This window comes from Juglans regia, chromosome 13 (assembly GCF_001411555.2).
Source record: "Juglans regia cultivar Chandler chromosome 13, Walnut 2.0, whole genome shotgun sequence".
NCBI lineage: Eukaryota > Viridiplantae > Streptophyta > Magnoliopsida > Fagales > Juglandaceae > Juglans > Juglans regia.
In genome coordinates this window covers 6,501,729-6,513,430 of record NC_049913.1, presented here as the reverse complement: position 1 = coordinate 6,513,430, position 11,702 = coordinate 6,501,729, and the positions used below count along the sequence as shown (strand labels likewise).

The 11,702-nt window shown below is 33.7% G+C and overlaps 1 protein-coding gene across 3 annotated transcripts; it reads right to left on the bottom strand.

The window, feature by feature from the left end:
* Window positions 1-1,466: 1,466 nt before the first annotated feature.
* Window positions 1,467-10,931, bottom strand: LOC108993385 (heparan-alpha-glucosaminide N-acetyltransferase-like). Of its 3 annotated transcripts, XR_004798024.1 has the most exons (15): window positions 10,425-10,931; window positions 8,595-8,912; window positions 7,943-8,080; window positions 7,761-7,842; window positions 7,398-7,474; window positions 6,604-6,704; window positions 5,645-5,774; window positions 5,190-5,312; window positions 5,040-5,116; window positions 4,652-4,718; window positions 4,381-4,459; window positions 4,002-4,093; window positions 3,513-3,656; window positions 2,823-3,097; window positions 1,467-1,956 (listed from the first exon to the last, which is right to left on the bottom strand). XR_004798024.1 is itself a non-coding variant. In XM_035684612.1 (14 exons), the coding sequence occupies exons 2-14, from the start codon at window positions 8,697-8,699 to the stop codon at window positions 3,062-3,064; spliced, it is 1,251 nt and encodes a 416-aa protein (XP_035540505.1). In that variant the 5' UTR covers window positions 8,700-8,912; window positions 10,425-10,931; the 3' UTR covers window positions 2,598-3,061. The 3 variants fall into 3 exon arrangements, 2 of the variants coding, with proteins under 2 accessions (XP_035540505.1, XP_018823823.1); XM_035684612.1 differs by lacking the exon at window positions 1,467-1,956 and having other exon boundaries at window positions 2,598-3,097; XM_018968278.2 differs by lacking the exon at window positions 1,467-1,956 and having other exon boundaries at window positions 2,599-3,097; window positions 5,196-5,312.
* Between the last annotated feature and the right edge of the window lie 771 nt (window positions 10,932-11,702).

Genomic DNA, 11,702 nt, shown 5'->3' with positions numbered 1-11,702 from the left:
TTGGCATGCATATATGGAAGTAAAGTACAGCCATGACAGTATCAGTGCTAATGAGTTGAATAAATATATCCCTTTTTTCTGAATTTTCTGAATATATATATATATATATATATATTTATAGACCAATCATTATCTTCTTTATATTATTATAGAATTGAGATTGTGAGATTGGCTCTGCAAGAAGAATATTTCCATGCATGCATGGAGACAATTCTTGCCATAATGCCAAGATCATAATAAGGAGATTGAAAAGGCTATTTATTCCCTGATTTTGATTTTATGTTATTGGACTTAAGTTATTTGACTTGATGTGTGACACTGAATTTGCGATATGTATGATTCAAGATCCTGTATGCAATGATTGAGATTGATTTCGAGTTCATATCTATCTCGTTTATTTTTCTACTGAGATAAATTGAGGAAAAATAATAATATTATTATTATTTGAGCAGTAATACTTCACATTTTCCTAGAAAAATGTTTCACAGTTAAATAAATGATGGTTAGCTATAAGAGTAGGGCTACTCTGTAATCTGCTCAAAGTGATTGATAGTGTTTTTTAAATTTTTTTTTATTTTTATATTCATATTTTTTTAACATATTTAAATATTTTTAAAGAATAATACTAATTTTTCCGATGGGAGCTCCCGCTTGGAGCTCCCGTTGGGATTTTTTTTTTATTTTTTTATTAAAAAATGTTTTTTAATAGTGATGGGATTTTTTTTAATTTTTTTAAAATATTTAAAAATATTAAAAAAATGTATGTTAAAAATGAAAAAAAACTAAAAACACTTCAAGTACACTAGCGGGAGTTCCCTGTGGTGACTCTAGAAGAGTCCATTTTTAAAACATAAAAAAAATACATCAACACACTTAAAATTATTTTTTTAATCACTTAATAAAAAAAAAAAATCAAAACTGTCACCTTAAACTGTCAAACTAGGAGGCAAAATAGTGTTATTTTATATATATATATATATATATATTCATTACGAAGACACGATGCATTTACATGGCACGAATGTTTATTTGTTTGTTTATTAAACAATGCCTGTGCGCGCCTTAACGGTATACATATTAACAAATTAAACCACTAATTAATCTTAGGGAATCAACATTTGGTGGGTCCATTAATCATTGATGACCAGAAGGAAACAGCAGTGCATACAGTGGAATACGGTTGTCTCGCCATAAACTCATTAATTTGTCTCCACCCCAATATTAAATTGCGAATTTTGAATAAGATAATACTGGAATGGGATAATTTGGTGTCCCGGGTCTCCTTCCTTGCTTCATAAACCAAGGTTTGCGAATCAACGCTTCGAAGTCAAGTGGTCCGTTTGGATTGTGAAAATGAAATTTAACATTATAATATACAGACTCTAGCACATGATATAGAACTTATTATAATTATAAAAAAAAAATAGAAAAAATATGTTTTATTTACAAATCTAACACATCGCTCGTGTAAAACCTTTTCGCATCAGTTATGTCGGGAAATGATTAATGTTTTAGTATAGATTAAAACACCAACGACTCTTCTAACTTCCAACTTGTCCCAAACGCAACTCTTTCTTTCAGACTTACAAACTCGATCGGTTTTTCTTCGGCGGGTGGGGAAATTGTAAAAGCTGTTGGATGCCATCGATTGAGCTCTAGCTATGGACAATGAGGTCCACCACAATCATGTTCAGTATGAATCTGACAAGTTTCACTTTTGAGCTGCATTTTGTACTCCTTCAGTTACTCTGCTACAGAAACTAACCCGATGTGTAGACAGACTCCAGGCTGCTTTTCAGGCAGTAAGAAGTAAGTGCAATGCATTGTCTCAGGAGCCTCCCCTTTCATTCCCCAACTTCAGGTAACTAGTCCGGTTATAGGTCTGACTTCCAATTTGGCTTCCCAGTCTCCGAAGAATTAACTTGTTTTCTTTTCCCCCCAGAAACAGCGGCGGACCTACATTGATATAAAGATAATTTATCTCTAAAACATTCTCAAAAATCTTACTTAATACTTAGTTGTCGAGGTTGTTTTTAATTTTTCAGCAAATTTTTGTACTCACACTTATTTTTTGTCGTTAATAAAATCTCATATTTTTATTTTTTTTCACATCTCACAAGAGGTAAGAAAATATATTGATATCTTTTTATAAGCTTTTGATAAATCTACAACCTCATTTTTTCTATTTATTTACATTTTTATTTTCAAATCTTCCACTAGTTAATTTATTATTTCGGATTAGTTTTGTTACTTACATATGTATTGCCATTGAATTAACAATTAGGAGTGAATGAATAAAACTATATAGCTAATTTTTATCGTTTATTCCACAATTCTCATATAGCTATTTCTATCTTAATTTTTATCGTTTACCTAAATCTAATGGAGTACAAGTGAGAGGTTTAAATTAGAGACTTTAATAATTTAATTGTTTCTAGATAACTATCTTATATGATTAATGTTAAATATTAGTAACACTTTACTATCTTAAATGTTGGTTAATATTCACCTTACATACGAAACACTTTGTTAATCGCTCCCACGCACCAAATCCTAATTCCGTCCCTGCCTAGAATTTATAATCACCTTTTTATTCTTGTAACTCAACTTTAGTGTCCCATTATTGTTGGAAACAAAAGATAACATGCCATCACCAAATTCACTTTCAGGAAGTCTCCCACTAATCATACAAACATTCCATCGAGGAGTTTAATGATGGATTAGAAAAGGCTCAACACTTCATAATTCTTCTGTACATTTGAAGTGTAAATTACTCAAACGTTTCAGTTATAAGCGACTACAGTACACCATTCATTACTCACCGGTTGAATAATAAAGAATCACAACAGTCTGCAACAAGATTGATTGGCTACACCAACTAGAGTTCTCTTTTTTCTACCATCTTTTCTAACCTCCATGATTATTACCGTAAAACTGGAAAGCAACAAAAGAATTATTTTAAGCATCATGAAGAGTAACACAAAAGATACATGTCATGCGTAATATCTGATTAAGGATAGATCCAAAAGCTTAACCAACAGACAGGAAGTTGATGCCCTTGTCATGCGTGCACGAGACGTGATATGATCCAGTGGACCTGTAAAAATAAGAAAAGTTGCAGCTAACATATATATGTATTGTGTTGGTTTAAGAAGTTTCTACCCGGTTTAAGTACTTATTAAAGAAATTTATGCCTAACTCATCTCATAAAACTGGTTCTACAAGAGATAATTGTTCATTTTTTATAAATATGCTTAAGACTTTATCCACAGGCAATGTGAGATTATTCCTCAACACTCTTCCTTACGTGTAGGCCAATATTTTTCCTGATTCTTGTCACGGGATAAGTAGTGTGACCCTCATTCGTCCTGTAGTAAGTTCTGATAAATGAAGAAATTCATATACCTAACTCATCTCATAAAACCGATTCTACAAAAAAGGATTGCTTATTCCTTATAAACATGCTTAAGACCTTATCCACAGATAATGCGAGATTATTCCTCAACACTTACAATATTATTTTCGGGAGCAGTCCAGTAGAATCCTTGAATGGCAATGATAGCTAAGTTAGAAGTTATGAGAACAAAGATGCTCAAAGAATGCATTCCCATCCACTCCAACACAGATGTTAAGCGTCTGTAACCGTAAACATCTACCTGCAAAACATTTTTTTTTTACATGTTTGTAATGTTAAGTTATTTTCATGAATCTTAACTCATGAACTTCTTTCGTCTACACTGAATGACAAGAAGCAAATTTAAATGTTGCAGGCATGCACGATGGTCTAATTCAGATGCAGCATAATGAAAAGAGTACTGTCTGGGAAAAAAAATACAAGATGTGAATGTAAAAGATCCTGACATGAACTTTACAGCTAATACCATCAAGTTTCTTTCTTGGAAGGAAAATCCAGAAGGACGTACAACATAAGAAATGTTTCCATGTATGATGGTATAAGTGGTCAACCCTTCAAGGAGCAAGGATCGACTCCGAGAACTCACCAACAAGTATAAAGCACAAAATGTGATCCCCGCAGATGCAGAAGTAATCAACATATAACTGACTGTATACAGAGATTTATTCACAGGGATGCCTGATACAACAACAAAAAATTACATATATATTTTCAGTATCATGCTATTTTAAAGAATACCTAAAGATACCTTGTAATAATTATCTAACAAATTACATATGTTGTTAGATAAGTAAATATATTTTCAGTATCATGCACAGCGTGCGTACTCCATGACTATATGTAGCATTAATCTATCTAAAAAATAAAAAATAAATATTATATATTAGTTTGGCTTCCCTATATATGAAGTACATACGGTACTGGCCGATATGAAAGCTAAAAATTTTAGAGATTGAAGCACATACCTGTGAAAGCAAGCAACAGTCCAAGGATAAACGAAGAAATTGATAACAAGGACCATTTAGTTAAGCGCCCCCTGTGGTCCTGAAAAAATAACAAGGACTCTATTTTTTTAGATATTTTCTCATGATCTTTTTAGTTTCATAATGAGCTTCTCCACTAAATTGGTGTTCAAGGTCCCACTAGTATACAACATCTTTGTGCAGATAACTGAGGATATGACATAGTACTTTTAAAACAAGGGGAAGGTCGTCAAGATTGGCTAAAATATATCACCTGTAAGTCAGCAAGAATGTGTCCATATTGAAGTCCAAAAATGCAAGTCACAGCTGCTGTTAAGGAGCTGACAACATGTAGCAACGTCTTAAGAATTACTATGAGTTGAAAGATGGACGAATTAAAGAGCAGTTATTTATGCAAAAGGGAAGTTTGGTTCTTGTCATAATCCATGTTTTTTAATATTATCATACCAAATCTGCATTCACTAATTCATGAGGTTACCATTTGGATTCAAAACTAATACTGGAAACAAAACTAATATGCGAAATAGAAACCCAGATGAACTGAGCAAGTTGTGTATGAAATTGAAGTGAACCAAACAAAATACAGAAAGAACCTATCTCAATGAATAAATTATGACAACAAAGAGGATTTCGTTGACCACCTTAAGATACCTTCAGGATCAAAAGGAGCATCACACCATGGAGGTGAACACTCTTGGCCATCGGATATTTTGCACTCCTATAGATTGGAATTGTTACCCATCTGTTGCACAATATTGACAAGAATTATAATATAAGAATTTTCAACTTACAGATACCTTCAGGTTCCTGTAAGTAGGTTTCATATATAGATGATCAACACCTAGAATATAGCGGTCGATCATTCCAGCAGAATTACAGGCAGGTCCAAGATCACCTCTCACTGCACATCTCACCTAGAAGATATAAACCAGCATGCGTCCATGAATTAGGTTAGTTCAAGTAATGAACTTTTAACAAGTACTTCTATATACATGCATAACAACTAGGTGGGAAATTGAAACACCATACTATACATACCTTAACTAGTTGGCTTAATGGCTGAACTACGTAAAAGAAAAAAAATACATGCGCGTGCACACACATACAGAGTGTCCGGACATGAATTTAATCTAAGCGCTAAACCACACCTTTCTACAGCTATAGCAAATCATCGACCAGGATAAGGAAACTGAACCATGTACAGGACGAATGTAGGGAATGTGCTGATTACTGACTCTGCTCTCACCATGTAAACATTGCTATCATTTGATGGAGACAAAGAAGATGCCAAGGCTGGTGCTGTGAATTGCCAATTTGGAACATATAGACCATACAATAGCAGCATGTATACTGCTGAAAGTGAAAATGCAATGCACCTGCAATTAAGAAAATATAAATGAAACAAAGCTGATAGAAAATCAAAGCTATGGGCACAGAAAAGCTGATAGTTTCTCCCTCTGTTCTCGTCTGATATCTATGGGCACAGACAAGAGTAAGTCAAGTGATCTAAATATGGGATAAATACTATTTTCAGTTGAGTTGCAATCTAGATTCCTAAACACTGGATAAGTACCAAATTGGGAAAATCAACCTTTTGGAGTAATGGTTACTCGAGCAATTGGTATACTTCCCCCCCTTGCACAAGTAATGCAAAGTTATGCCATAAATGCCTTGTTTTTACAATCATCTTCATGATTCTAACCAAGTTATTTATTTTTTCGTTTCTTTTTCCAGTGACATTCAAGTCAACATCTAAGACCACTGATGAAGTCGGCTATCTCCGGCACAATTACACACACATATCCATTTGTTACTAAATTTTGGGAGGATTATCAGTGAGCTTATCAACCTATAAAACAATCATTATCCAATACCGATCTCCCTTAAGTGGAATCCTGTGAGGGGTGACCTGGATATGATCCCACCTTCCAGAACTTTGCATGAAACAGCCATTCTCAAGAGTCCAAAACTCAAAACACAGACTTGTAGTTGGCAGGCCCCCGACATTTTACCATTGCAGCAGACAATGGTCCCTCCATCAACTTCTGAGAGGAAGGGAGAAAAAAATAATCTAGGCCGGTAACAATAAACAGGACTGATTATTGAACATTGAAGGTGGATGATATCGCATTTTGAAGTTACTAATACGTGTTACAGCCTTGAAACCTGTAACATATATTACAGTACCCAAAATTAAGACCTTACCAATGCCAGAAGTAACTCTTAAAGAAACCTCCTTGCCTCCACGTCCGACATGTAAGCCAGATCTCACATAAAGCCGCAACAATGTATCCAATAGATATCCTCTGTAGTAAATGACAATGAGTTTAGAAGAAGGAAATGAAATAAAGATATGATTTTTTCTGCAACATATTCTACTGTCCAATTCTCCAAGGCAGGCGGCCACCACGTAAGCCACTTGTCATGATGATCACTTGTCCATGTGGAAAGTTAAATTACTTCTCAAGTAAAAATTGCAGGCAGAGTACTAGTGCCGTGTAGCTTCACTTTGCATAAAGAAAAATATAACTGTATTTAAAAAAAATTTATAAAAAACTAATTTTTTCACGCCTTAAATATTGATATACTGAAAATTATAAAATTTAATTTTTAAAAAGAAACTCACAAAATAGTTTTGTATGTAAAATTGTAATGCATACAACACTACTCTTGCAGAAATATTAGATGCTTATTAGTGAGTTCAAATATTTTTGAGATATAATCACTCCTTTAATCATAATGACATGAAAAGGTGGATTTGAAAAAGATACTGAATGGATGTTTTTTTCTTAGTAATGTTAGATATAATTTTAAAGCATATAAATATGACGAATTCTCTTTGAAAAAAAATAAGATTTATATTAAAAACATAATTTTTTCATGTGAGTCACATATCTAACAACTTTTTTAAAAAAGAGTACAATATTTAAACATTCTAAGACAGCAACTATAGTTCTCTTTTTCTTTTAGAAGTAAGATTGAATGGAGATTATGCTCACCTGCAAAACGCCCATCCACCTTATTTTTTCGATGTCAACACCATATGTCAGCGAATTGACTCCATGCAGATAACCACCTGAAATCAATTGACTCTTACACCCAAAAAATACAAAATGACAGATCAATAGAACAAAAACAAAATAAAGATCAGATTCCAACCATAAACTCGTCATTGCAAATACACGTCATATATACGTTGAAAAGAGCTACAAATTAACATCTTCTTTCAATCCCCTTCTGAGCCCCGCCCCACCAAATGGGTGCTTTTAGGACTCAGCACGCCCTGTTAATAAGACAAATTCACATATGCATGACAATATGTGAACCAAAGGGTTTACACTGGAAGTTATCAACAAATATACCTTGAAGAAGAACTCCCAGAAGAAAAAGCTTCACTGCCCTAAGCACTGCTTTCCATGTAGCCTCTGCTCTGTTGGGTACTTTCTGAAATTGCAAATGAAAAGCTGCAAACTTTAGTCATTAAACATATTGATGAATACTTAAAAAAAAAGTCAGCTTCCTTGGTGGAAAATTCTATCAGTACCTTGTACGCAAGAGCAGGAGAAAGCCCAGCAATGAAAAGAAAGAAAGGCATCACAAAATCAGCCAAGTGAATGCCATCCCACGGGGAATGAGAAATTACGGGGAAAACCGACCCTCCATAATCAACTAGCATCATGAGCTGGAAAAGCAAGCAATGTAGCAACCACTAACGTCCACTGTAAATATTATAAATTCTTGTTGCTATATAATATACCCAGGAAAAAATCCATTTCTATGGCTGTTTTCGCATTCTCATCCGGAGGCTAGTTTGGTTACATAAAATTAAACTATCTTGTATTATCATTGTAACTTTCACAAACTTCTACTTAAAATATAATAAACAATTCAAAATTAATTCACATTTTTTATTTGCTTAGTTAAATAAAACTAAGTTACTCGGATCCTAGTGAAGCATCTATACATGAATATATAGAACAATAACTAACTGATTTCTTGTCCTACATTTTCTCAGGAACAAATGGTGGATCACGGTTGACTAATAAAGAAAAAACATGTCCATTGAAGCAGAACAGATATAGAAACAATATTTCTTAAACACAAACTTCAAGAGTAACGAAGCGAGTGAGAAATCAGAATCTCAAGCCAAAAAAAAAAAAAACAGAGTAACAAAAAAATTGAAAATGCAAGCTCACGAAGACGCAGAGGCCGCGAAAGACATCCAGGGAGGCGACACGCGTGGCTCTCCTGTTGGTCTGAAGTTGCTCTTCGACATCCCTTAGCGGCTCGTAATCGGCCATTTACCGGGATGGAACGCCGAAAGTTCGGATGCTCAGAGAGACCGGGTGGAAGGTACGTAAAATCGGCTTGTCTCTAAGAAGACGACAGTGAGAATTAGGATGCCTCCGCTCCTACTCCTAGTCCTTATTACACTGTCTAGGAAGGAGACTGTTTCGCCATGTGGCATGACTTTACTGGCTGGAAGTCTGTGTGATCCGGCCGAATCAATATTCCTGTGGGTTCAATTAACAACATCGTATTCTGAATATTCGAAAGTAGCTTCTGCATTTATATATGGATAATACTAGTTTTCCCGATGGGAGCTCCCGCTTGGAGCTCCCGCTGCTGGGATTTTTTTTTATTTTTTTTTTATTTTATTTTATTTTATTATTAAAAAATGTTTTTTTATAGTGATGGGATTTTTTTTTAATTTTTTTAAAATATTTAAAAATATTAAAAAAATGTATGTTAAAAATGTAAAAAAAAAAAAAACACTTCAAGTACACTAGCGGGAGCTCCGAGCGGGAGCTCCCTGCGGTGACTCTAGAAGGGTCCTTTATATATATATTTACGTGTGACACACTGTTTATCACTGTATCGTCTATGCATGACGTCAATCATAGAAATATTTAAAAAATATAAGTATTTTTTTTTAAAATCTAGTTAACGTGTACATTATCACATTAATAAATCTTTATTTATTTTTTATTTGGTGTGATTGAGCAGAAAGATAGATCATCGAATTAAGAAATGAGTGAGACATTGATACTTTGATTTGTCCCCCTTTTTTGCCAAAATAATACCACATGGTACTTCTATATATATATATATATAGTCCAATTAGATGCTTTGATGTTTTTGTTACTTCTAATTATAATTTAATAATTTTAAGATTTCACGTTGCAAATAATAGATTTGGTTTTATTTTTTGTATTGTTTTCTGGTTACAAGTACGTTTTAAGCCCAGATCCGCCTAGTCTCATTTGAGTCCTCTTTGATTAATTACCGGAAAATCTGATTTGTAAGGGCATAAAATTATAAGTTTAATTTCCCTCTGGGGAGGCTAAATTAATATTTCGTAATAAAATCTTAACTATAAAAATCCTTAACTAAAAATTAAATTGTAATTGATTATATATTAATTGTAGTTTTGAGGGGCTGATGTATTGGTGTAACGGGACTACAAATGTGGGATCGAGACGCGCGAGCGAAGGGGTTTCTTGAACTTGAAATCATGAACTCTTGATAAAAAAATCCACCTTTTTTGGTAATTTAATATGCATTATATATATTTTGTAGTAAGGTCCCGATTAGATATAGAAATAGTTTTATTTTATTTTTTTATTATAAATTTTTTAAATTTCTACAGAAAATATAATAAATATAAAATTTCAACTTTTTTAAATTCTAAAATAATAATAAATTACACCTTTGTATTGGACTGCCCAGTAAGTTACACCTTTGTATTGGAAGTTGTATGTACGTATATAGTAGTACTCGAGTTGACGTCGGAGTTCAGGCTTATTAATTATGAAGATTTAAAAAGCTTATTAATTAATGATCTAATGATTGCATGCCAAGCTTATTAATTAATGCATCTATTAATTTATAAGCTTCTGTTCGCAGTAGTACTCATGTGAACGTACATTATATGAAGAACAAACATATATATAATATATATATATATATATATATATATAGGCGCTGTACATATAATTAGTGGCCTGGAAGAAGAGAAAACTGACCTCATAATTATTCTTCAACGTACTTCAGGTTTAGTGCACCTTTTGATCAAATTAGATTATGATGAAGATCAAAGCTTCCAGATGTTGCAGAAACAAATTAGATATATATACATGCTCGCTAGTGTTGCGTCTACACCTAATTCTGAACATCATGCCGTACTCCACGGTGCATGCTTTGCGTACTAATTATGAAGAACATGCAGATCGGCCCAAGTTGTGGGGAAGAGAAAGAACATCATGACTGCGAAGCTTTTTTATCAAGTCGCGCGCCAAGTAACCGATCGACGCATTGATTCAATTCAATCGATGAGCTTCGAGGCATGCAACTGGCATGGGATGATCAGGTGGATCTAGATCAGAAATTAAGCCGAGCTCAATGCAAAGCTAACAGCTATAGATTAATCTCGTTAGCGGTATTACTTGCAGCAACCATATGATCGATACGCATATACAACAACGTACGTACGCATGCTGCATTCGATCGGAATGAATAAGAAAGAAGCAGCACTTAATTGATATATATATATATATATATATATATATATATATATATATATATATATATGCTGCAGCCTGCAGCCTTTGTATGGCAACGGAGAAAGTAGCGGCACCTTTTAGGAAGAGAACGCTGAGCTTGCTGCAAACCTTAATGATGTGGAAATTTTATCAGCTAGCTGAGCAATTCATACATGCATGAGCTTGAAGAAAAATGCCGGTAATTCTTGGTGGCAGAGAGAAACGACCTCAAGCCAAAGCTGTGTGCTGCGACCGCCTCCTCTTAATTATGTATGTGCTTTCGGTGATTTCTTGATGCTCAATTTATTTATACAATATTAAACGTGACCGATATTTTTTTTTTTAAGTTGTTATATTTCAAAAATAAATAAAAAATTAAGTTCAAGAAAGACACGTGAAGTAGTGTATTTATTAAAAATATTTAATGTTGTCGGTATTGATTTTTTTAAAAATATTAAATATTTAATAAATTATATAAAATCCACATAAATATCCATCTCTCTCGATCGCTTAAATGATCTTCAGCATCCAACACCAACTACTTGAGGGATTTGTTTGATCAATAATTGGGTATAACGTGCTTGGGTTTTTTAAAGTGATCAGCATCCCACTAATACGTACGGTGAGTACTCACTCAAGGAGAATGGAACAAGAGATGACAATTGAAAAAGAAACACCTATGAAATTTCCAAGCTTGATCAACACCCAAAGTTATTTTGCACTCCATCGTCAAAGTACAAGGAAAGTCGAGGCATACGCAAT